The sequence below is a fragment of the Tachysurus fulvidraco genome, chromosome 23, assembly GCF_022655615.1.
Source record: "Tachysurus fulvidraco isolate hzauxx_2018 chromosome 23, HZAU_PFXX_2.0, whole genome shotgun sequence".
Classification (NCBI taxonomy): domain Eukaryota; kingdom Metazoa; phylum Chordata; class Actinopteri; order Siluriformes; family Bagridae; genus Tachysurus; species Tachysurus fulvidraco.
Window position 1 is genome coordinate 15,998,467 of NC_062540.1, and position 26,452 is coordinate 16,024,918.

At 37.8% G+C, this 26,452-nt stretch overlaps 1 protein-coding gene across 1 annotated transcript; it reads left to right on the forward strand.

The window, feature by feature from the left end:
• Window positions 1-145: 145 nt before the first annotated feature.
• On the forward strand, window positions 146-24,789 carry cacnb3b (calcium channel, voltage-dependent, beta 3b). Its single transcript, XM_047807517.1, has 14 exons — window positions 146-490; window positions 10,441-10,560; window positions 10,677-10,799; window positions 11,537-11,658; window positions 11,861-11,916; window positions 12,023-12,042; window positions 13,310-13,390; window positions 14,971-15,029; window positions 15,229-15,329; window positions 15,462-15,613; window positions 15,699-15,794; window positions 15,888-16,058; window positions 17,317-17,364; window positions 17,517-24,789. The coding sequence occupies exons 1-13, from the start codon at window positions 449-451 to the stop codon at window positions 17,344-17,346; spliced, it is 1,173 nt and encodes a 390-aa protein (XP_047663473.1). The 5' UTR covers window positions 146-448; the 3' UTR covers window positions 17,347-17,364; window positions 17,517-24,789.
• The last annotated feature ends 1,663 nt before the right edge of the window (window positions 24,790-26,452 follow it).

Consider the following 26,452-nt stretch of genomic DNA (forward strand, 5'->3'; position numbering starts at 1 on the left):
CAATCTGGATGAAGTCAAGAACATCTCTCCGGGATCCCATGCACCAACCCCAATCTTCTTCTCTTAGAATCCAATCTTCCTCCTCCATCTCAGGTGGCTTCAGTGCCAGTTTGAGGAGCAGGACAAGACAAAGCCTGTGTGCTGCTTGTGTGAGGAGACACAGAGCAGAGGCGGCAGAAAGCAGCAGCAGTGGGAGGGTGTATGTGTGTGCGCGCTCGCTCGGCTCGACTCAGCTCCACTGCTGCAGTCGGGCATCAATTTCATATAGGCACTGTGCAGAGAGTTCTCGCTAGCATCAGATCCTCAGCCGTGCTGCTATCCTCTATTCTCGTCTCTTCTTGTCTCCTCTCCTCCTGTCTCCTGCCGCTGGTTATGGAGAACAGTTCCCAGCCTCCAGCGCTGTCTGCCTCTGAGCCATGGAGGCGAGGCAGAGGCTGTTTGTAGAGGCATGTCGGCATCTGATTCTAGTGCAGCGCTTCTCAGCGCCAAGGTACGGGCCTCTCTCTTTCTCACAATCCCTTTCTTTTTTTGCTGTATCTCCTGTTACTCTCCCTCGCTCTCTCCCTCCCTCTCTTCCTTTCTCTCTAACACACACATACATATAAACATGTATTCTGTGGTTTTCTTTTTCTCTGCCATTCTGAAGTCTATCAATTCCAGTTCTGCAAAAGATATTTTTGCATGCATTCACTTTTTAAAATCTTGTTCCTGCAAGTGCATGATTAATTATACAAGATGATGTTTAAGCAATACGACTGATCTATCACTTTGAATTCATAGCCAACATTAATTAAAGACATAAAATAGATCGTTTTGTTCCAAGTAATCAATCAGGTTGAAGAATTGAAGCACACTAATGTATACCCGAATATCGTGCTTCATTGTGAAAATGTTTTCATCCCAAAAAAGATCAGACATCTTCATCAGTAGATGTTACACATTACTGATAGCTGCACATTTTTTCTCTAAGGTTCTGGAATGGCACTAGCTACAGTGTACGGAGGTTTAGCGGAATTTTGGGGGCTGTAAAAAAAACATTGAGTTTTGTACCGAGTTAGAGTAGTGTTTGTTCTCGATTATCTAATGCTTCCTTTTTGGTGTAATTCAGAATGAACATCATGTAGCACTAGCATCTACCTCTAGCAGATTCTGAATGAAAAAGTGGTTGAGTGGCTGGATGTGAAATCAGAACGGTTGACTATTTTTCTTCGCCGCTTGCTTGGCTGGTTGTGTATTGCAGCATGACATCCAGGTCTGTTCCATCCTACTGGAAAGTCCAATACGTTTTTTATGACACTTATGAAAAACGTGCTTCCATCACACCACCTGAATCAGATCATGAACGATCACGAATGCTTTGATTGCATCCGTTGTTCCCCGATTTTTCTGCTCTGTGTGAGTTTCAGTACATCTGCTGGCTGTGTCTGGGAAAAAGGCTGAACGCAGTGTGCAGATGTATAATGGGTGAAATGCAGCAGTTATGGAAGCACTTTTAGCGGATGAAGTTGCAGCACCGTGCTGTGCTGTGTGTCTTTTAAGGGATTGCATTACGGTATCGATCGCACACTTGTGCGGCTAAATGCTGAGTCTGGCGGGTCATCTGAAAAAAGGTCGGCCGTTAATGCATAGCGTATGTGTATGGAATACAGTGGGCTAGTGTTTGTGTATGTGTGTGTGTGTGTGTGTGTGTGTGTGTGTGTGTGTGTTCTCAGATACTGCTTTATTTTAAAGTGCTTGTTTGGACATTGTGTGCTTTCTGCTTACATTATTACACTTATATTATGGGGTTATACAAAATGTACTAATACCCCTTTCTGCTCTGATCAGGATTTTGGTAATATGACTATATCTCTTTCTCTTGCCACTGGCTTTATTTAACTCCACTGGTGCCGCTAATGGAGTTGAACTTAAAAGAAGAACCTACAGGTGCATAGTGACATTTTGTAAAATAGTTAATTCATTCATTCATTCATTCATTTTCTACCGCTTATCTGAACTACCTCGGGTCACGGGGAGCCTGTGCCTATCTCAGGCATCATCGGGCATCAAGGCAGGATACACCCTGTACGGAGTGCCAACCCATCGCAGGGCAAAATAGTTTATATCAATACAATACGATCAGTCTTTGTTTTTCCCCTTTATAAAATGCCCTTTTTTTCTTAATTAAAAAAATTAAACAATGAAAATAAAATTCACTGTGAAAAATGAACGGCTTATAATGGCTTATAAATACTATTGCTCTCTTATAAAAAGTATCTTAAGCCATTTCCAGAATTAAGTTTAAAATAAATCTGACAATAGTCAACATTTTAGAAAAGAAATCTGTAAAAATATATGAAAGTAGATCTGAGACTGATATAGAGAACAGTTGGTTTTAAAAATACAGTGTATGGACACCTGACCATCACACTTGTATGTGCTGATTGAACCTCCACTCTTCGGGGAAGGCTTTCTACTAGGATTGTGGGTGTGGGGATTTGTGTTCATTCAGCTACAAGAGCATTAGTGAGATCAGGCTTTGGTGTTAGGTGAGGAGATCTGGGGTGCAGTCAGTGTTCCGGTTCATTCCAAAGGTGTTCATTTGGCTCTGAGCAGGACACTGCTAAAACCTTGTCTTCAAGTCTCTTCACTTTGTGTATAGGAGCATTGTCATGCTGGAACAGGTTTGGGCTTCTTAGTTCCAGTGAAGGGAAATTGTAATGCTACAAGATACAAAGACATTCTGTACAATTGTGTGCTTTGAACTATGTGGCAACAGTTTGTGGAAGATCTGCATTTGGAGGAAGTTGTAGCTAAGGTGGTGCTTGAAAGGTCATGAGCTTGACTCCCCGGGCCAACAAGCTGCCTCTCCTGTGACCCTGAGCAAGGATCTTAAGTGTCAATTGCTCAGCTGTATAAATGAGATAAATGTAAGTCACTTTGGATTAGGGTATGTGCTAAATGTGTTATGGTCAGATGTCCATAAACTTTTGACCATATAGTGTATATATGAGGAGATTTTCAGGTGTATGAGACATGACGTGATTGTGTAGTACGTAGAGTTTAAAGCCTTCTTTAATGGTGTTTAGTTTTAGAGAGTTTTGTGGTTACTTGTTGACATTTTTCTGTAATTTTTAAGTAGTGCTTTTCAGATTTGCACAGTTTCAAAGAAGACATATTCTAATTTGGCAAAATGATTGACAAAATGAATAAAACTGTCAGTTGTATGTACACATCTTGCTTTAAACCACTATTTTTTTCCAACACAGTTTAAAGTTTAAATTTGTCTTTAGAACCGTACTTAAGTTCAGCTTATTAAAACAAGATCTGATCTAGGATCGTATCGTTTTGCGTGTAATATTTTATTGCTCTGGCTCTGTACTTGAGCACATTGGAGGTTAAGGTATGAATAGATCAAATGTAGGTCTGCATGATATGGACAAAAATAGCATTTTACTGATCTAGAATGTTCATATCGCAGGCCGCCGTACTGCAGTACTGCATCATGAAAAGAACAGCCGTATCGAAATCACAGCACTTTTTATAAATAGTTTTGGCACAAATGTGATTAGATACATTAGCAATCTTAGTGGCCCAGTTTCCAAAAAAGCATTGTAAGGTTAAGATCAGATTACTTAGTAGAAAGACAGAGAGAGAGCGAGCGAGAGAGAGAGAGAGAGAGAGACAGAGAGAGAGAGAGAGAGAGAGAGAGAGAGAGAGAGAGAGAGAGAGAGAGAGAGAGAGAGAGAGACAGAGACAGAGACAGAGAGCTCAATATAATTCTCACTATAACATTCAGTGATGATTTCTGCACTGCAGTGAATTTTGGGAATCTCTGTTGGAAGTCTTGTTTACTTCTTAGATATCTGTAACACATGGACATTTCCAGACGCTACTGGACGTGTATTTTTAGTTCAGTTTCTGAAACTCTGTGCCCAAAGCGGTTAGCACTCAAGGCACTACAAACAAACTGGAGACATTCACTACTGCACTAAATTAGACTCAGATTGCTGTTATTAAAGCATCTTACTCCACGGAAGATAATTGTCTTTTGGTTTGCTTTTTATTAGGATTTTATTAGGTCCTACTGCACTTTATTCTTGGGACTGATTCTATGTTATCTTTCCTGTAAACCAGATCACGAACGTTCACTGTGCTACAGCGTAAAGGTTTATGGAACACAGGGAGTGTGATACAACTGACACAATGAACTGTGTGAATTATGTTTTCCCTTTTTTCTATGCTTTGTCTTTGTTCTATTTTTCTTTCACATGTTTTGTTTTTATGCACTTCATTTTTCTTAGCCTAAATCTGAATCCTATTCTAATTTGATCTTTCTCTTAAACTAAATTTATGTAATTAATTTCTGCTTATTTGAGATGTGGGAAAAAATATATTGCACCAGCAATAAAAAAAACTTTTTGGTTGGGATGGTGGTCAGTCTAATAATCAGTAGGTTGTTAGTTCAAATCCCACGGCCATCAAGTTCCCACTACAGGGTCCCTTAGCAAGGCCCTTAACCTTCAATTGCTCAGTTGTATGAAACAAAAGTAAAATGTAAGGCACGCTGAAAACAGACATCTACCAAATGTCATACATCTAAATTACATTTTGTCTTGTTTATACTGTTGTTACATTTAATGTTGTGGAAGTTAGTGTTGCTTTCTAACTTACACTATAGGAGTTATAAAAATTTGCTCAGTCATCTGTCTGTTTTTCATTCTTTCTCTTGAGTCTAATAAAACATGTACCTAAGAATCCACAAATGTCTCCACCCTTTAGGAAACATTAAAGTACAGGTAAAAAGCCCTGACACCGGAGACTCCACATATTGTTTAGTGCATTCATGCTGCATGTAAAACATGCTCAAATTTCTGTTATAGAAATGATATAAACCTTGCATCTGAGCCAGGATGCCTTAGAAAATAAGTCATCACTTCTGACCAATCAGATTGGAGAACTCAAATCAGACTTTAATTTTGTACGAGGCAAAGCAAAAGCAAAACAGAGAGTATAATTCAAAACAGCAAAAAATACAGACAGGCGAAGTGACAAACAACACGTGGCATCAATAGAATTACACAAAAAACTCACAGAACAGGTGTGAGTACTCCGATTCACACGTGACAAGATCACGTGATACAAATGGGCTAATGGGTTATGCACCGATTCAGTATAATCATGACAAGGGGTTTGGATCGAAGTGAATCAATATGAAGAAAATAAGAAAAACAAAGTTGATTTTTTTTCTTCTGATGATCTACTGAAAATTTGGATGAAGTTATATATATTTTTAATCTTACATAAGAATCTGGGGGGCACGGTGGCTTAGTGTTTAGCACGTTCGCCTCACACCTCCAGGGTCGGGGTTCGATTCCCGCTCCGCCTTGTGTGTGTGGAGTTTGAATGTTCTCCCCTCGGGGGTCCAAAGACATGCATGGTAGGTTGATTGGCATCTCTGGAAAATTGTCCGTAGTGTGTGTGTGCCCTGCGATGGGTTGGCACTCCGTCCAGGGTGTATCCTGCCTTGATGCCCGATGACGACTGAGATTGGCACAGCGTGACATAAGAATCTATAATAATCAAGATAATTACACATCGTCTCAGGCACCTGAGCTGTTTATAATATTTTACTGATATCCACAGCCTGCAAGGAGTAACAAAGGGGATTTTTGGGAAGTTAAGAGAAGAGAAAGTGGAGAGTAAAACAGTAGGAGGAAGAGAGAGGTGGAAGCAGCAGAAGCAGGCGGAGAAATAGCTGCAGCTGTTAGGGCGCTATATTTAGGAATGATATGTGGGTGATGCTGCTGCTGCTGCTTGCTTTGTAAGGAATCGTACACCTTTGTGTTCTGCGGGTCTTTCGGGAGCGTCACAAGGCAGAGGAACTCTGCTGAGTACACACAAGTCAACCAGGATACAGTGTGGCCAAGGTTTAACAGGATGCTCATGTGTATCTGTGCACTGTATGATTAATGAAAAGGGATTTATCTGGACCCGTGAGACACACCGACTATCTCATCTCTACTTATCTCAAATATTCTTTCAAAGTTTATTCAGTTATCAACGGATTCTACTGGGTGCTACTTATCAAAAAATAAATAAATAAATAAATAGTTTCCGATTGTCTTCCGTACCATGAAGATTTTGGACCTCCACTGAGATGAGGCTGACTCTGTAAGGATCCTGAGGCATCTAAAGATTTACCAGCTCTAGTTGGACTCTGCTATATTAAAGAGGAGACGCCAACTCCATGTGGTCTTAGAGGACAACAATCTCTTCATCAATTTGACTCATAATTTGATTAATAATAATAATCACACCTCCGCTGTCACCCATATGGGTATGAGGTTCATCCTTGAGTCTGGTTCCTCTCAAGGTTTCTTCCATTACGATTCTAGGAAGTTTTTCCTCACCACAGTCACCTGAGTCACCTCAGACTTGCTCATTGGGGATAAATACAAACACATTTAAATACATCTAATATTAATCTTGATTTTTTGTATTATATTAATCTTTCTATTAACCTTTTGTTTTATGTTAATGTTCAGCTGCTTTGAGACATTGTCAATTGTTAAAAGCATTATACAAATAAATTTGAATCGAATTGAACTGAATTTTTCCATCATGGAATCTACAAAAACATACATTTCACTGTTCAGTATAAATGAGTTTATTTTAATAATCAGCAGTATAGGAAATAGGAAACAGGGTTAAAATGAAGATTTTCTATTTTAAGCACAGAATTATCAGATCTGGCTGCTCTAAAAAAGTTAGATTCATACGCGATTTTTTTGAAACAGGTTTATTTGTAAAGGACACTAATTTAAAATGTCTATTACAAAATTATTTGTATTGTATAAGTCTGTACATTTAAAATGAATGGGGGAAAATGGCATTTAAAAATGTAATGTAAGTAATGTGTTTAATATGAGTTAGTATGTGCTGCATTTTAATATTCTTTATAAATATCAGATTTTTTTTGCAAAAAGAAAAAAGGCCAGATTTTGCCATTATTGTACACTGGTGTGTGTGTTTGTTTTTTTTCCGTGTGTGTATGTATAAAAAAAACAGTGCACCATATATACTTATAGGACCTTTTCTATGAAATTATTTCCTCTAGTAGGATGGGTAAAAACAAAAAAAAATTATATAAACTATAAATTCTTAAAGCCCTGAGTGTCTACTTTTATATGACTCCAACTGTCGAGTGTGACATGATGAAGACACTCAATGCTGGACATGGACACAACCCCCTAAATTTTTTCGCCTCCAGAAAAACAGTTAAATGAGTGATTTTATATTTTGCAATGAAAACATGAACAAGCCTTAATATTCTCCACAACTGAAAAGAGACAAGAAACGAGTCTGTTTGGATGTAAAGAGGAAACTAACGTCGTATTGTAGGTGGTGAAAAAAATCCGATCCATTGCTCGATAATACTGTGCTTTATGTTATCTTGAAAATGATTATAGGTCTTTATCACCTTTAAATATCGACCTCAACAACATCTTTCATTATTTTTAATCGCTGAAGTGTCTTCCACTAAGAATATGCGTCTACGAGCTATACATTGAAAGCAGAGTAATGTGCAAAGTCACTGTAGATTAGGACGAGAGAGAATACAGAATTTGTTCGTCCAGGCAGTTTGTCATCCTCACTGACACGTCATCAATAATACATTACATTAGAGTGCTTCCCAACCCGGCCTGATTAGCGTTGCTATTCTTACAGTTATATAAATCAGTTAAGGTTGTTTGTGTCCGTACTTCAAGCTCTACCTCTACGAAAGTAAAGAAGTACGGTTTCCCTGCTCAGTTCAGTTTCATTAGTATAGCGATTTTAGAATCCGTCACAAAGCAGCTTTGCAGAAAGCCGAGGCTTAGACGTATAATCCGTGAGCCGACAGCGACAGTGGTGAGAAAAAACCTTCGCTTTACATGATATTAGGAAGAGCTATCCAGAAAAAATGTACTTAAATGTGGAACCGTGGTTTTCAGGGCGACACGGGATAAAAGGATTTTGATATAAAGTCAGATCCAAACCTAAGTTGGGTATTGTGGAAAATATATGATCTAGTATGAGGCTATTTTATTTTAATTCTGTGTTTATGAGTGTACTCTGTATTCAAAGCAAAGACTAAATTTGCATACAAATTTTATTTTAACAGGATCAAATTAGATGCAATTTTCTACCTCATCGCTATTAAATTCTTCATTCTGACTGCTAGAAAAGGTGTTGATTTCAGCATTTTAAAGAGCAGCTCTGATAATAGTTCTGATGTCAGACAATATTTACATGTTTTAATATGTTCTCATTTCGGCACTTTATGTATTATAAGGAACGCCTCTGCACCGGCTCGTTCATGTATTCATCTAATCAGCCACTCATGTAGCAGTAGTGCAATGCATACAGTACATATATGCAGATGCATTATACAGATAATGTTCACATCAACCATGAGAACAGGGGGAAAAAATGGGATCTTAGTGATTTTGAACGTGGCATGATTGTAGCTGCGAGATGATCTGGTTTGAGTATTTCTATAACTGTAGATCTTCACGAGAATTTCACCCACAGCAGACTGTAGAGTTTACTCAGAATGGTGCAGTAAAGAAAAAAAATCAATGTAGTGGCAGCTCTGCAGACAGAAATGTCTTGTTTATGTGAGAAGTCAATGTAGAATGGCCAGATTTCAGCTGACAGAAAGGCTGGAGTAATTCACATAAACACTCTGTACAACTGTGTTGAGCAGGAAAGCATCTCAAAAATCCACAACAGATCAAACCATAAGGTGGATGTGCTACAACAGCAGGAGGACGTTTAAGATCACCAAACTGGACAGCTGAAGACTTAAACGTGGACTAGTCTTATGAATCTTGTTTACTGCTGTGGCTCATATATGGTTGGATCAGAATTTGGCACTAACAGCATGAATCCATGGACCTGACCTGCCTTGGATCAACAGTCCTGGCTTGTGGAGGTGGTGAAATGGTGTAAAGATTGTGTGATTTCTTTTCACACATTGGGGCTTTTAATACCAATCATTCATTACATAACCCTTCATGGCCACAATTTACCATCTTCTAAAGCAGGGGTGGCCAACTCAGGGTTTTCGAGCCACATGCGGCTCTTTACCCGGTTACATGCGGCTCTTAAGTTCATACCGAAGTTTGTATTTGTGTCTTTTTAATATACGTAATATATTAAGTAATAAATAAGTGTTCGCTTCGCTTGAGTTCGATACGGTATTTTTGTCAGACGCGCATGTGTGTGGAATGAAAATACTTCAAAGTTTCCCAGTAGGAGCAAAATCATTTGAGTAAACAATTTGTGTCAAGTTTGCTCTTAAAATGGCAGGGGAAAAAAGGTGATGTTCATGTGTGCCCATGTGTATGATGTGGCTCTTTGCGGTAACACAGTAAAAAATGTGGCTCTTGGTCTCTGACTGGTTGGCCACCCCTGTTCTAAAGGCTGCGTCCAGCATGATGCACCATGCCACAAAGCAAACCTGGTTTCAGGAACATCACAATGAGTTCAGTTTTCTTCAGTAGCCTTCCAATCACCAGATCTAAATCCAGTAGATCATCTCTGGGATTTGGTACAATGGAAGATTCACAGCATGAAAGTGAATCTAAAAAAATCTGCACCGATTGTGTGATACAATCATATCAACAAGGAGCAGAATCTTAAAAGGAAAGATATTTAGTGAAATCCAGGCCCTCCTGGGATTAGTACAGTGTTCCTAATAAAGTGCTTGGTTAGTGAATGTAAACAACTTAAACGATCACAAATAAAGCAAGGATTCTTTTTACAATTTAACAGTTCACATAAAACCATTCTAATGTCAAATTGCTGTGGTAGAGAGCTAAAAGTAGACCAGATATTGTATATAATCTGGATGTACGGTATATAGGGTAGTCCTAACATTCTACACACAGTATTCCAGGATTTAGGAACGATATTGAAGGATTTAGGAACGGTATTGAAGGATTTAGGAACAGTATACAAGGATTTAGAAACAGTATTTGAGGATTTAGAAACAGTATTAAAGAATTTGGGAACAATAAACAAGGATTTAGAGACAGTATTGAAGGAATTAGGAACAGTATCTGAGGATTTAGGAACAATATTCAAAGATTTGGGAACTGTATTCCAGGATTTAGGAACAGTATCTGAGGATTTAGGAACAGTATTGAAGGATTTAGGGACAGTATTCCAGGATTTTGCTAGTAAATTCTAGAAACACAGGAGTATTAAAACATTTCTCCCTCCCACCCGTTTTCTCTGTCTTTCTGTCTTTGCTCATATCTCTTGTTCTTGTTTTCATGGTCTCTCACTTTACTCTTTCTCCATCACTTTCTTTTCTCTTTCCACCTCCTCTTTTCCTCTTTTGTTTGCTTCCATTTTGTCAATCCTCTGCACATTTCTTTCTCTTTCCTTCTTTCTTTCTCTCTCTGGTAGGGTTCGGCTGATTCCTACACGAGTAGACCCTCGGACTCCGACCTGTCCCTGGAGGAGGATAAGGAGGCGTCTCGGCGGGAAGCCGAGCGCCAGGCCGTGCTGCAGCTCGAAAGAGCCAAGGTGAGCTCTCATCCTCTCATCATCTCTTTATCCTCTCTTCTTCTTTCTTCCTGCTGTATTACACTGTCATCTGGTTGCTCCTTTACTCAGGTAGCTTGTTCTCCTCTTCTTTACAGTCCAAACCTGTGGCTTTTGCAGTGAAAACTAATGTGAGTTACTGTGGAGCTCTCGATGAGGACTGTCCTGTGCAGGGCGCTGCCATCAACTTTGAAGCCAAAGACTTTCTCCACATCAAAGAGGTGGGTGTTTTTTTTTAAATCAGCAAAATAATGGTGGGATTATGGGATGCAGACAAATAACAACGTTAATAATAATCATAACCATAATTATCATCATCATGTTATCAATTATCATCAAATGTAAACACAACATACAAATGTTACATCAATTAATCTTTTATTTCTTGATCATTTTTTTAAACACTTATTAAATTAATTAACTGATGTATTAATCGATTTCTTTTTAAAGTATTAAAAAAAATAAAAGGTTCAAACACAATTAGAAACAAATGAATGAATAAATAAATAAATAAATAAAGCAACATTTATCATATATACTGTAAATATTTTTATAAATGTACAGAAATATATCTATATTGAGAAAAAGGGACAGAATACAAAGGTTTGGTTTCATGCATTATTCTTATCACTATTCTACTAAAACATCGGTCACACACATCATTACAAAGGTCTAGATTTTGTATAATACATGTGGTGTATGACTATAAATCGTATAAGACTGAGGCAGACGCAACCTTTTTGATGAACATTTTCTTACATTTGCTTACACTGTTGCATTCACTTCTCTTTCATTCACCTTCTCTTTCTTGCCTTGTTCAGTTCCTGTAAAACTCCTAACACCTCATCATAATCCTTTGCTCTTAAATAGATTGTTTCTGACTGTGCATACTTTATATGGACCTTTATATGGACTTTTGTTTGATGGTAAATGACTGCTGTGTTTTCACTTCATGCAGAAGTACAATAATGACTGGTGGATCGGACGGCTGGTAAAGGAAGGGGCTGACATCAGCTTCATCCCGAGTCCAGCCAAACTGGAAGCTATGCGTATCAAACAGGAGCTGAAAGCCGCACAGAGGTCGGTCTGGATGAACGTGTTACACATCAGCACCTTATAAGTAGCTAGGAGTCCTGAACTGAGAGTAACACAACATGCAATAGTTTTCCCCTGGATGTGTTAGGAAGTTAGAAATGTTAGAAGCTGGATGTGTTCGAAGTTTTTAGATATAACACTCTAATCTTGTGGGTCTATTGTATCCTTGTTTTTGTACTTTCTGTAGGAAAGCAGGAGGGAATGCACAGTCAGGAGGCTGGAGGTCAACTCCTCCATCATCTGGTAAGAATGCTTCATTTAGAATTCAGAATATATCTGTCTAATTAACACATTATTAACACAGCCTTTGACCATGTCTGTTCTTGAATCTTTTCTTGCCCTCAAAAAGCAAAACAGAAGCAAAAGCAGGTACGTTGCTCTATTCATATTGCACCCTCACATTTCCTTCCTCCACAGCACATTAATCGAACTGGGAATGTTGACTTCCCTTTCTGTGTATCCGTTCTGCCAGGCCTTCTCAAACTTAGCAACTTCTACTCCAGCAATGCATTCTGTAGTACTTCCCTTGCTCTCACACACACACACACACACACACACTATCATCATCATCATCATCATCATCATCATCATCATTATCATGATAACTAATTAGCTAATTAGTTGGATGAGAGCTAATAAGCGCACTTGATTGACATCTCTTGTCAGAGATTCCTTTTCAGGCCTCTCAAGCAGAACTAAATAGACTAACACGAGCAGTGGAACGGTAATTGTTCAACACAGTTAATAAACAAATGAAAGGTTTTAATGTTTTCATTTAGCCTTTTTAAAAAACTGGATATTTATATCCGTAATAATCATGTCAGGGGAGAGAGTGGGAAGGAAAACTCCTCAACATGACATGAAGAACACCAGGCTCTTCTCGGTGACACAAATTCTGTTTAAGGGAGACTCAGTGTAAGTGTATTAAGTATAAGAATGCTGCGATGAGCACAGGACAGTCTTTAGGATTACAGCAGCATGTTTTTATGTACAAGTTTATCCCTGTGTAGGATATCTAACTCAAATTGGCTTGAATTGAGTATTTTCCATGTCAGAACAATACAATGTGCAAAGAGAACAAAAAGAGTTAGTATGTTAGTGTACAAACATTTGTCGCATAGTAATATTGAATAAGTGCTGAAAATCTTCTGATAAATTGTGCAACAAATCTACTGAAACCCAACAAGGTTACATTACAATTACTAATTTGGTCACACTCAATGAAACTGATCATTTGGTAATTGTACTAGTAATGCTCTGGCAGTCTAATGCAAGCTTTACCTAGGATTAGAGCCACCCAGAAAAAAGAAATAAAGGGAAAAAACGAATTCTGGCAAAGAACAAGTAGATGGTGGAACGTCGCCAACTACTGTATTAATACTTTGTACAAACATATTGAGTGCTCACAACATTTAGCTAATTAAAAAACAGTCATGGATTTAGAGTCCCTGGGGTGTTAATGGCAAGTGGAAGTCAGCAAGGGTACTGGAACACAGCCAGTACACAACAGTACTCTATCAGGCATCAAACAGATGCTCTGTGTGTGTGTGTGTGTGTGTGTGTGTGTGTGTGTGTGTGTGTGTGTGTGTGTGTGTGTGTGTGTGTGTGTGTGTGTGTGTGTGTGTGTGTGTTTCAGACAGAGCACGTTCCACCATATGATGTTGTACCCTCCATGAGGCCGGTTGTGCTGGTCGGACCCTCACTGAAAGGCTATGAGGTACCAGAAATGCAGTTCCCTCATATAAGAAGTAATAATTATATACCTGCTTGGTATTTCAGCACAAATGTCATCTGTATTAAAAAAAAGTAATTTCTGAGACACTTTATGAATTGGAAAGGGATAAAATTGTTGCTTGCTTTAGTTTAGAGTTAAATATTGTAGCATATTACAAACGTCCATTTAAAAGTCTATTCCTATAATTATGTATATCTGTTAACGGACAAAAAATATATCAATCACAGTCTATTTCAAGCTGAAGTTAATTTTTCAAGCTGGCAGTAGAGAGAGTCACTGTTCTCTCTACCTTGTAGTAGACTATAGTTTACAGAGAATTGTGCAGGGAAAATAACCATGTCTGAGCGGTGAGAAAAATCTCTTTGGGAAGAAAATGGTCAGAACGGTTCGAGCTGGCAGGAAGCAAACTGTTGCTCATATAATCACTCTTTACAAACGTGGTGCACAGGAAATCATCTCAGCATGCACAAAACATCAAAAATTGAGGCTGATGGGATACAACAGCATAGCTTCACACCAGGTTTGACTCTGGTCTTTGTCTAGTCTTTAGCTGTAGAGTTTGTGCCCCAGCCTTGGATTCTTTCTCTCAGTTGACAAGATTGGAATCTGATGTGGCCTACTGCTGTTGTAGCTCGACCAAATGAATATTTGATATTTTGTGCATTCTGAGATATTTTTCTTCACACCATAGTTTCAAAGAGTGCTTATCTGATTTACTATAGACATCCTGTGAAGACAAGTCTGGTCGTTCTCCTCTGTTTCTGATCTCTGTTATCAAAATGGTGTTTCAGCCTGCAGACCCTCAACTCAATGTTTTTAGCACCATTTCTGTGTAACATCAAGAGACTGTTGTCTATGAAATTCCAGGTAGTTTCCAATTAGATGACATTTGATGTAACTTTATCTGACCTGTATCTGCACAATTTTTTTTTTGATTGAACAGCTGAAACTCAATCGGCTGATTAGGAAACGTGAATGTGCAGTTTTGCAGTTGTTCCTATTTTTTTGACCACCGTTATCTTTTTTGAGCAGTATTCAATTGGGATCCATCTTTTACAGCTTTATGGTCAGGATACGGATATCAGGGGCACCCCCAAGGGATGGCCAGTGGTGGCCGCGGCTGTATAAACTCTGGCCACCCCTGTGGCCACCCCTAGTATGAATTTGAATTTGAATGCATAATGAAAATTCACAATAGTTCATGAAGTGAAAAAATATAAACAAATAAACAAACAAACAAACAAATAGATAGATAGATAGATAGATAGATAGATAGATAGATAGATAGATAGATAGATAGATAGATAGATAGATAGATAGATAGATAGATAGATAGATAGATAGATAGATAAACAAAGAAACAAATAAATAAAATGAAGCACACTGCTGCAGCCACCAAAAAAGATTGTAGATTGATTGGCACCACCAGAGTAGCTGTTTCACATTAATATCAAATTAAGTCTCTTTAGAAAATTAAATCCACTATGTTACAATGTACAAAACATTACGATGAAAATTAAAGGTGAACTATATCAAAAACTGTCTTTTCTCCTCCTCTGTAGGTGACAGACATGATGCAGAAAGCACTGTTTGACTTCCTAAAACACAGGTTTGATGGAAGGTGAGATTAACATTTTATGGGCAAGATGTCATTACATTTATTGGTTTTATTTGGATCATTGCTTCCAGGCGCACTCCACAGCACCATTAGTTTCTCTTCATGTCAGTCTGAAGGTTCTAACAACAATACAATTGATATTTTTGATTCTGAGCTGAGGTGGCCAATAGAAAGACTCCTTGTTTTTGTGTTTTCTTTGTAGAATCTCTATCACACGAGTGACTGCAGATCTGTCTCTGGCCAAAAGGTCTGTGCTCAATAAGAAAGCCATTGTGGAGAGATCCAACACACGCTCCAGCTTAGGTAAGGGACATTCTATAACTTTGGACTACCAATTTGAAATGGGATAAAAAAAAATTATACGTTTAAAGGTTTTCCTTAGATGTTCTCCTTTTTTATTTGATTAAATTCTCACCTTGGCTTTTTGTTTTCTAGCCGAGGTCCAAAGTGAGATAGAGAGGATCTTTGAGCTGGCAAAGTCCTTGCAGTTGGTGGTACTCGACGCAGACACTATTAACCACCCAACACAACTGTCAAAGACGTCCCTCGCTCCTATCATTGTGTATGTCAAAGTTTCATCGCCGAAGGTAAAAGACAGATCAATCAATCACTCAGTGAAAGCCAGCGAAGGACAACTGAATTTTAACAGTTACGCAATATGTTCACCCATAGGTTCTCCAAAGACTCATCAAATCCAGGGGAAAGTCTCAAAGCAAGCACCTAAATGTGCAGATGATGGCAGGAGAGAAACTCACCCAGTGTCCACCAGTGGGTCTTTCTGTATTCTACACTTATACGCATATACTTTTTTCCTGTTCATTTTTGGCTTGGCTTATTTCCTCTGGTTTTGTTCTACTTTAGGAAATGTTCGATGTCATACTGGATGAGAATCAGTTGGAGGATGCATGTGAACACTTGGCAGAGTATCTCGACGTCTACTGGCGTGCAACTCACCTGCCATGCTCAGCCCCTGCAAACCCCCTAATAGAGCAAAAGGTGGTAACCCCACCATCAGGCAACTCCAGCCAACAGGTGATCATACTAACAAAATATATTGTTCATTACTGTTTATTTTGTCAGTAATACATATAAAAAAGGATACAAAATACTGCCTGAAAAACACATCTGGTAGTTTCTACAAAATTATAGCATTTGTTAATTGTGTTGGCTTTGTAGATGCCAACATTCTGTTTTCCTATTTAAGCTTAGACAAAAATTTGTCAAGAGTAGCTCCTCCTAGGGCTTTCGAGCCACATGAACCAAATACGGATATGTTGTAGAAGTTTGTTGCTATTACTTTTCTAAGCGATCCGAGTTCCGGTACTTCCGGTACCTGGTCTCAAAGTGGCCTTTTTTCCCATAGACTCCCATTATAAACTTTAGAGGCTTATAACTCAGCAAGCTTTCGAACTATCTACACCAAACTCGGCCAGCTCCTTTAGGGTGATACTCTGAACAAAGTTGCAGTACCGACTGGACTTTCGGTTATGCCGCAGCCCCGCCCCCAAAATATGCAAAATCAAAAAGCTTTTTACAATATTGACATGTCATATATCAAAACACTCAGCCCAATGTGTGGAACTTCCTCAAGAGTATTCGGATGACGTCACATGCTCGTCTCCGCTTGCCTTCAAATGTTTTGGCACCTTAGCTTTCTGTCCACTTGCCTCCAAACGTAACACTGATCCTTATGTCCACTCGCCTCCATTAAAATCATCAGCCTTTTCGAATACTTGCTTTGTCAAAGCCAACATCAAAGTTTCTCATGACAAACTTTCCAAATCTAGTTAGTAGTTGAGATAAATAATAAACGTAAATGGTGTAGATGAGATTAAGGAACTGTCCGATCCTGAAATCATTGACCATATGGACACTGCTGGCATTTCTTCACCCAAAGAAAAGAATGTATGCTGTGTGTACTGTTGGGTTTAAATCTGAATACTGATACAAAGCTTTAACGGATAGAGTTACAGATAGTGGTGTTGGATTACACCCCTCTAACTGTGGAGGCAGGCAGGCAGGCAGGAACAGATTTAAAGCAACCGTCCTACGCACACCTCTACCTTTAAAGCATTACATCATTTAACAGTGTGCATTAGGAGTATGCAGTATTACAAATAATATGCTATCAGCATTTTTTTAAAGGTTAAGCAAGATATTTGAAATCTAATTTGCAATATTTTAAAGGAGGCATTCATGAATGATAACCAACGGAGTAGATTTAGCTCTTGTATAAGTTTTAGGATTCTACTGTTCTCCCAGCCTCTCATTCTGATATTTTCTTTCCCAGTTCTCTGAGACACAGGAATTGATTGAATGAGTGCTGTCAAAGCCCTGGGTAGGTACCTGATTTCGTTGCAGTTCTTCAGTTTCAATAATGCATTTTGTTTCTGTAGCCTGTGTGAGTATAGAATATTGAGCAAAATAAAGCACTGCAGCATCATCAGGCTATGCTGGTGTGCTCATGTACTTACTGCATTCTATCCTCAGCTTAAAGTACAGGTGGTGGAAAGTTCCAGTGCTTCCCTCAGTCCATCTCTCAGAGGTCAGCCCCTCTCGGCCCCTGTGAATGGAGCAGCTGCCCCCTGAGGGGGAGGAGGATGGAGAGATGAGGATATATTAAGATGAGGATGAACTCCACCATACCGGGCACACAGAAGGCACCACCTCGATCCGTAACTAGCACAGCCATGCGTGCCCCGTCTCCACAACTCAGGACCGCGCCACTGCAGCACAACGTACACATACACAGATGCAACACGATACCTTGCAGCACACATTTAAGAGCCCTATTCGGATAGGATTTATTCTACGTGGGCCGTTGATTCTTTACAGGTGCTACTCAGTGATATCTTATTTTTGTCCTGATGCGCAGTGTTGGTTTGTTTCTCTGTCATCCCCTCAAATTCCAGCCAAAAATTCCTACTGGTGTGATCATTTTAGTGATAAGATATTTCTGCAATTTGGGCTTTGGTGTTGTAAAATGTTTTTCAACCACTTGTACATGCTTCTATGTGTGTTTAGTTTTCTATGTGCTGACACACAGCAGTCCCTATTAAAGGATACATTGGGATAGGTTCACCAAAACAAATCTAGCAAACTTCACTGGTAGCCCATCAAAAGTAAAGTAAACCATAGTATAATGATCGGACCTATTCAAATTTATATCACAAGGAAAGCTATAAAACAAATGATTTTCGTGCCAAAATATTATGACATCAGTTTATATTAGTAACTTCACATTATAACTACTAGTAAAAAAAATCCTCTACTGCCAGTGGCATATATGGTATCCCTCAAGGATCGGTCCTCTGCCCCCCCCCCCTTTTTTTTATATATATGCTTCCCCTTCCCCTTCCCCTTAGCCAGATCATCCACAAACATGGTCTTAGCATTCAGAGTTACACAGACAGCATTATTAGTATTTATCTCAGTACAAGATCCACCAAAGCTTTTCCTCCCACCTCTTTAACTGAATGTATTCATGATTACATGATATAAAGTCATGGATGGAAACCATCTACCATAAATTAAACCCTTACTCGTTACCCATAAAACCCTTCTATTTACACTTACATACAGGTAATTCTTACTTCTCACTTACTAAGCATTACATGGTCTTGTTCTGCCTTATCTGCCTGAGCTGCTACACCCCTACACCCCTGCCCAGACTCTCAGGTCAATTACTACTGGTTTGCTAGTCATGCCCAAGACCAGACTAACATCAGGGGAAGGCAGATTATCCCCCAGGACCTTCATGACTGCACTTACTTCTTTATAAATAAATTCTTTCTTCACCAACATATCTTCCCTTCCCTCACCCCAATAGGATAATGTTTTGTTAATATATACATTTGTTTGTACTGTAGCCTTGAATGATAGAAAGACATTATATTAAATTATTATTATTATTATTATTATTATTATTATTATTATTATTATTATTATTATTATTATTATTATTATTATACCATGTATCCATGAAAAAAGATACAGTAAATAGGATGAAAACGTTTTCTCAAATTGAGAAACCCATGCCATCCGAATAGGGCTATTCAAACACTCACATACAATACACATACACATCCAACAAACATACACGCATAACCACATATACACAAGTACACACACATTTTCTCAAATACCAGTGAGTACACATTTGTTTCCAAACACACAAATACAATAATGCACATATATGCATACAGACACACACATGTACACACACACATACACACACATACACACACACACACACACACACACACACACACACACACACACACACACACACACACACACACACACACACACACACACACACACACACACACACACACACACACACACACACACACACACACACACACACACACACACACACACACACGTCACTCCTGGTCTGAATGGTCACACTGAGAGTTGGATTGAGAGCCACAGGGCTTTTCCCAGCTCCTGGGTGAAACCTTCTGTCAGCTGATTTCTGCCAACCTGCCACTGCTCTCTGTAGTGAAGTTGGCACTGGCATCAGAGGTTCACCACATTTTCCCACAGAGAGGAGCACCTACCACATCCTCTTACCGTACTGCCGATCTGGTCACACACACACACATATAGACACAAACATACACATCACCTCCTGCCCAACTACTGCCCTGCTGCTTGCCCAGACCATCTTCCTGCTCACTATAATTTATTTATGTGCCGAAATTGCCCAACACAACTGGCTCTTCAATATTAAAGCATAAGCCTATATTTATTCAGCACAACCACAGAGAGGATACAGCAGTGATAAGATCTCAGTCATTTCCTTTGTCTCAGAATTATTTATGTTGACTTTAAATTAGCAGAAGTCTCCAGTTCTCCAATAAATGATATGCACGAAATATCAGAAGCTTAGAAGGAGCTAGAAAGACCTGTTTTGTACACAAAAAGCCACTCCTTTTTTTTTCGTTCATACAAAGAGGTCATCAATTGTCAGTAGTACTTTGCAACTTGAATTGTTTTAACGTAAGCTTAAATTACATGAAGCACCATAAAGAAAAATTGAGTGAATCTTGTAAATGCATGCTGGTAAAAAAAACTACAGAACTACAGATTGGCACTACAATGGAAACAATGGCAACTAAAATATAATCTAATTTAAGTCAACTTCTCTATAATAATTATGTTTTGCAGGTTTGCAGTAAAATTGTATGATTTTTGACAATATGTGTTATCACACTGTACACAATCAAATCTGTACTTTAGGGTTATTTTATTATTTTTTTTTTTAAATATATTAACATATAATTCTTCTAATTGTAGACAATTCCAGCTTTGGACTTTTTTATATGGAGTTACATGTTAATCATGGTTTGACTCTAGAGCATCCACCCTACAAGGCCAAGGCTGTAGTGAGTAATGAAATCACCTGCATTACTAATATTTTTACTCATCTTTTTTAATCACCAGCAACCATTTACTGGCCAAGCAAAGGAAGTTTAGGCACCATGTAAATCTGGTACTGAGTTGTGTACCTTCAGTGAATAACAAATTAAAAATATGATACAGATCTCCTAACCAGGCTATCCTAAAGGCTAGGAGATACGGCGGTGGAATGCCTCCAAAATGGCCCTAATAAAACCCAATTCATCCCAGATCTGTTCTAATTTCTTTAGAAAAGTCCTTTAGAAATGGCAGGCAGGTGGTTTTAGAGACTTGCTAAGGAAGACTTGAGGTGTACTTCAACTAGTATAAAGGGAGGAAAGATGCCGTCATTTTACTCGTGAATTGCAGTGCTCGGTTATTTTTTTTTTTGTTAACTGCCAGCCCAGTATTTAGTACAAGGCTCACCATTGACTGTAGAATGCAGGATGCTTGTGGCTCTACGAGTTGCTGTGCAAAGTGGGTGAGGATGGGTGGCCAAGGTATCCAGACACTGTGGGCATGCTGTTACAGTAGTAGTTGTCCATTGTTCACATGAGTATATTGTAGCCATTGCATAGGGTATTGTGCAGAACACAAGACTCAGTTAGAATGATGGATAAGGCACGGATGAGTCTTCAAGACAGTTGGTCCTCTAAACCAAGTATTAGAAATTTAGTGTGCTCTGAGGAAATCCAGTCAAATGCTTGTGTTTTTCTGATCCTGTTCTGCTCACTCAGCACTGGTAGATAGGAGAGAAAGAAGTGTGCTGAAGAGTTCTGTTGGCAATTTGTTCAGGTTTTTCTCCTTTTCAGAAATCACATTAAGAAACAGTTAGCCTAAATTGTAGGACGTCTATACACTGTCTAAATGTCTGAGATTTATCCATAAGGTTTTACAGGTTTTGTGTTCTTTATGAGGTCGATACTGTCTGGACAGAGCTGAGAAGCTTCTTTGGATTCCTGGTGCAACTTTTTGAGCTAAAGGATCTGTCTTGGTTTGTGCTTCAATTAACTTCAAGTATGTCTTGCACAGTCTTCCAAAGTATTGATAATGCAAGCACACTTCTGCTTTCAGCTGATCCACCTTATACTCCACCTGCAGTTTTTCTGACTCCAGCTTGTATAACAGCTCTTAGATATCTTGTACTTAATCATTGATACTTCATCAGCATGTGCCTTATATCATTCTGATGCAATTCCATGCCACAGACATCACAGCCCTGGCTGACTGCACAACTGGGGAAGCAGAATTGCTGGCATAAGGCCACCTGCTCAAACTCAGTGATATACCCTGTATACAGGCCTGCATGTTCTCGGTATCCGTCAGCAAATGCCTGGAACTTGTTTGCTGAATATGTGTTATAATGTGTGATTAGCAACAAGGTACAGTACTTTGGAGCACTGATGGCACCAGTCCTCATTAAAAAATGATAGCTGGTTCTTTTTCGGATTCTGTGTCATTGAACTTCTTTGTGATATTGTTTTAGTTTTTGTTTGATGTTTTTCTAAAGACTGGCTCTGTTGGTAGACCTGATAACACCACATCTTTGGTTTAGACCTCATTAATATGGCTCTGGCAGAGGTTGTGCCTGCATGGCAACTCCACAAACGCATCCAGATATATAGGACAGATGAGAGCAAATCTTCTAGGTCTCAGCCATCTAAGCTGCTTGGATAGAAGACATGCAGGCCAGTTTTATGTCAGAGGACTTTTAAAACTATCTGCATAAATAGTTGGCGACGAGCCTCCGTGAATGGGTTAGTGGAGCACCTTGTTCAGTCAAATTATGCAAGCGAGAAATCAACAGTTCAATCAGATAACCAAAGGATTTTACAAATGTTATTGAAAACCTGTAGTGATTTATAAGAAACTAAACTGGAGTCCTATCTCTAGAATATGAGAAGGGTTTCTTCCTAGAATAAATATTATTTTGGCTGTAAGAGTGCTTGTTAAATGAGAAAACAATTGCAGAGATTAGTACTATAATATCCCAGGCTTAATGTAGATCATTATGAAAAAAACACATAATAAAAAGCCAACACATGATTTTACACATTTAAATAATGAGCCTACTATTTGAATAATTGGACCATGATCAGTGGAGGTCAGTAAACTTATTTTACTGATAAAAAAAAATCCCTGGATTAAAAAGGTTTGAAAACCCTTACTTTATCATGCACCAATGAAACCTCTTTAAACCTATGTGCTAACCTACGATCTTTAGTTAAAGCATTTTTTAATCTGATCCCGCTCTATAGAACAGATGTGACACAAAATCCCACACACTTTCCTTTCCTAAGAAATAAATAAATAAACTTTACACATCTTAAATGACAAAACCGGCCCCCCCCCCCCCCAAAAAAAAAAAAAACACCAAAAAAAAAAAAAAAAAAAAAAAACAACAATAATGGAGGTTTAAGGGATAGTCCAACTGTAGAAGCTATTCTTACTGTTACACAACTGTATGGTACATATGACAATAGAACTAAATTGTGATGTTGAAATAACAGGACAGAGAAAAATAAAGAATTCATGGCCTCTCTGGACAGTAAATATAACATTTGTTGCTGAATAAATAATAAAGGCAAAAGAAAGTAGAACTTATTACAGCTAATGTGGCATTATTACATACGTTGACCTTTTTTAATTATTACTGCTAATACTGCAGCAATAAGAAACCCGTTTAAAGGATTAGTGACAACACATTACAATACTGTTCAATTTCTTAATGATTTGGTAGTAATTAGTAATGACCAAGTATTACATATCTAATAGCCAACTTGTCGTTAGATTGGTGATTATTCAGAAAGAACAATGATACAATTCTGAAGAAAAGAATTAGGGAAATGACTTAATCTGTTCTACTAAACATTAGAGCATTAGTCTGAGTTTTAGGCCAATGTGTTGATTGGTCATGTTCCTGCGTAATGTTATCTTTGAGTTACTGTACACTATAGTAAAGTGTTACACAAATAGTTTAGCAAAGATTTACGCAAGCTCCTGTTTCAACAGCTAAAAAGTCTAACTCAGACGAAATCCTTTCCACGAATGCATGTTCAAACCTTCATATACAGTACAGTACTTGCTTCAAATGGCACCATTAAGCAGAATTGTGCAACTTTATACCACAGCATGGCTTAATTCCTGAATCAGAAAAATTCCTGAATTTTATATTACTTGAGCTCAGTCAGTATTTCCTGCTGTAACCTAAATGATAGATTTATATTAACGTGCTCTTTCTGATATTTTAGCTTTCCTTTAATAACAGCTCGCACACAGGAACGTGGCTTAAAATCAAATGTATAATTTTTGATATGATTATGTTTTCTGTTATATACCTTTTAAGTAAATGAATAGTTACACAGCACTTGGAATAGTTACACAGTGCTCAACAAAGGTTTCCAGTTTCTTGTTATCTTATAAAGCTGTGTTTTTGTTTAATTGTTTATTATTATTATTTTTTTCATTATTAACTTGAACAGAGTAAAAAGAAGAGGCTGGTGTGGAAACATCTGTATATAGCTGCTATAATGCATGTGATAACAGGAACTTAATTGTCTCACAGACATACCATAACATTTAATATAAATTTTAGCTATACTTTTGTAAAAAAATAAATAAATAAATAAAAAAAAAAGTGTAAGGTGTTGGTTTAAGAGGAATAACAGACTTTAGACTGCAGCGTTAGAGGACGTTAACCCACTTTGTTTGTCACACCACCTGATCGTGGATTATTTTCTTATAACACGTGCCACAAAGTGTGTTATTCCTTAATAGTCATCCACACAATGATCATCCAGTTTAAGTGGTACAGCCTGAAGATGAAATGATGATGCTAATCTGCATCAAGCTAACTGATGTAAAGTTGTGTAACTTTGATTTTTATTTTTACAGAATCATTTTTAATGCCACTGCTTATACATATCATAATCATTCATCTCCTGTAAGCACTTTGTCTTGGTCAGGGTTGTGGTGGAGCTGTAGCCTGTCCCAAAATTCATTTTCTGAATTGTACCATGAGTTTAAATACACTGCCAGTCAAACCTTTTTGGCCAATTGGAGTTTTTTTATTGCATTCTTCATGCAGTTTAAATTCAGACACAGCAATCGAATAATGAAAGCTAAATCTTTGTGGAACCGATTAACTGTTTGCTCAGATCCTAATGGGTGTTGTATTAAAAGCAGGCACACTTGGAGGCTAAATCTAGAAAACCAATAGACGAAATACATAGACTGTGCTAGTATTAACTGTAAAACATAAATATGAGCTATTCTAAGAGTGAGAAAGGATCTGTTTATAAGTGTTTGTCAATTTATAAGATTCTTATTTGTCTAAGAGGATACTCTGTTTTGATTAGAGCCTTATATATATATATATATATATATATATATATATATATATATATATATATATATATATATATATATATATATATTCCTCAATCTCCTAGTCATAGATTTTCAGTCAGAATTGTTGATCATATATATATACAAGGTTCAAAAACTTAGGACTGGCAGTATATATGTTTTTGTTTAAACAGAAAAATTTTGATTTCAAAGATTTCAAAAATTCCCACAGTGTCCCTCCATATGCTGATCTTCGATATGTCGTTTCCTAAAGATCAGCATATAGAGAACTATTTGAGATGTTCTCTATAAGGAAAATTCACGAACGTTGCTTGAAATCTGAGCGGCGAGGGCACATGGAGTTCTTTCTTGCCTGCTGTTTTTGCACAAACTAAATGCACACGGGACAGAATGTTAAAATCTTAAAATTCACTGGATAAATATATTACTTGCAAGACAATCTTTCAGCTAATATACCACTAATGTAACCAACCGTATACATGTAGATCTTGATCATTCTGTATAGTATCGTTCAGTAAGAGCATGCATTCCTACTTCACTTTCTCTAGGGGTTTTACAGGTTAGCTTTATGCCCCACATGTAAAAAACAAGCCTGCCAGGAATCAACAAAGATGGCAAACTGCTCGTGTATATACAGTAGATACAATAAACTGTTAAAGGTAAAGGAATATTGCACCCTGAAATGCTACACAGCTTATTTTTTGTAGCTAAGCATTCTCCTATCGGTTTTACTGTTCATGAATAAAAATATTGCTTTCATATTTTTATGCACATATATTTATGCATATAGACACATAAAAAAAAATTGCTAAATACTTCCCTTTATCCTACTCATGTATTATATCATTATTTATCTCTGGCACTAAAGTTGTTTGGGACCATGCAAATCTACTGCTAGTTCTTCTTAGGAAATGATGGTGTGCAACTGACACTTGAAGCACAGCAAAATCTGTTCTTCCTACTAGATGGCGTCTACTAAACACCAACACCAGGTGATGTCTTTTGTGACACAAAATGCATTTGAAATTCTAGATTTTTGTTTTGGGTATCTGTTTCTTTTCCACATGGACAAATTCTGTATGCAATACAAAGGCAAGCAGAGATAGACGAGGACATAGACACTATAGTAACGAGATGAAATCTATACAATTGCACTGTTTTCTTTTTTAAAAATCCTGCTTCAAAATGCAAGAAATGCACTATGTATATCTATGTGTATATCCTCTTCTGATAGTTTATACAGTGTATGACAGAAAAGGCATCCACTAATAACCACTTGAACACAAATTCAGATTAAAAAGCTATTATCCTAGACCCTGCACTGTATGGATTCTCTGCTCTGAAAGTTCAAAAATAATGATAATAATAAAAAGTAAAGATGAAATACAATATGACGCTGTTTCACTTGTCTCTGTTTTTGACTCCTTCCTTTTGATTTTATTATTATTTATTTCAAATCAAATCAAATCAAATGTTATTTGTCACATACACATACATAGAGGGTATGACATGCAGTGAAATGCTTTATGCAACTCTCCGGTATTAGAATAAAAAGTATAAAAAAGCAAAAAAATAAAATAAATTAATAATAAAATAATAAAAAAGTATAAACTACATAAGAAAACTATATAAAAAAAACTATATAGTTTTCT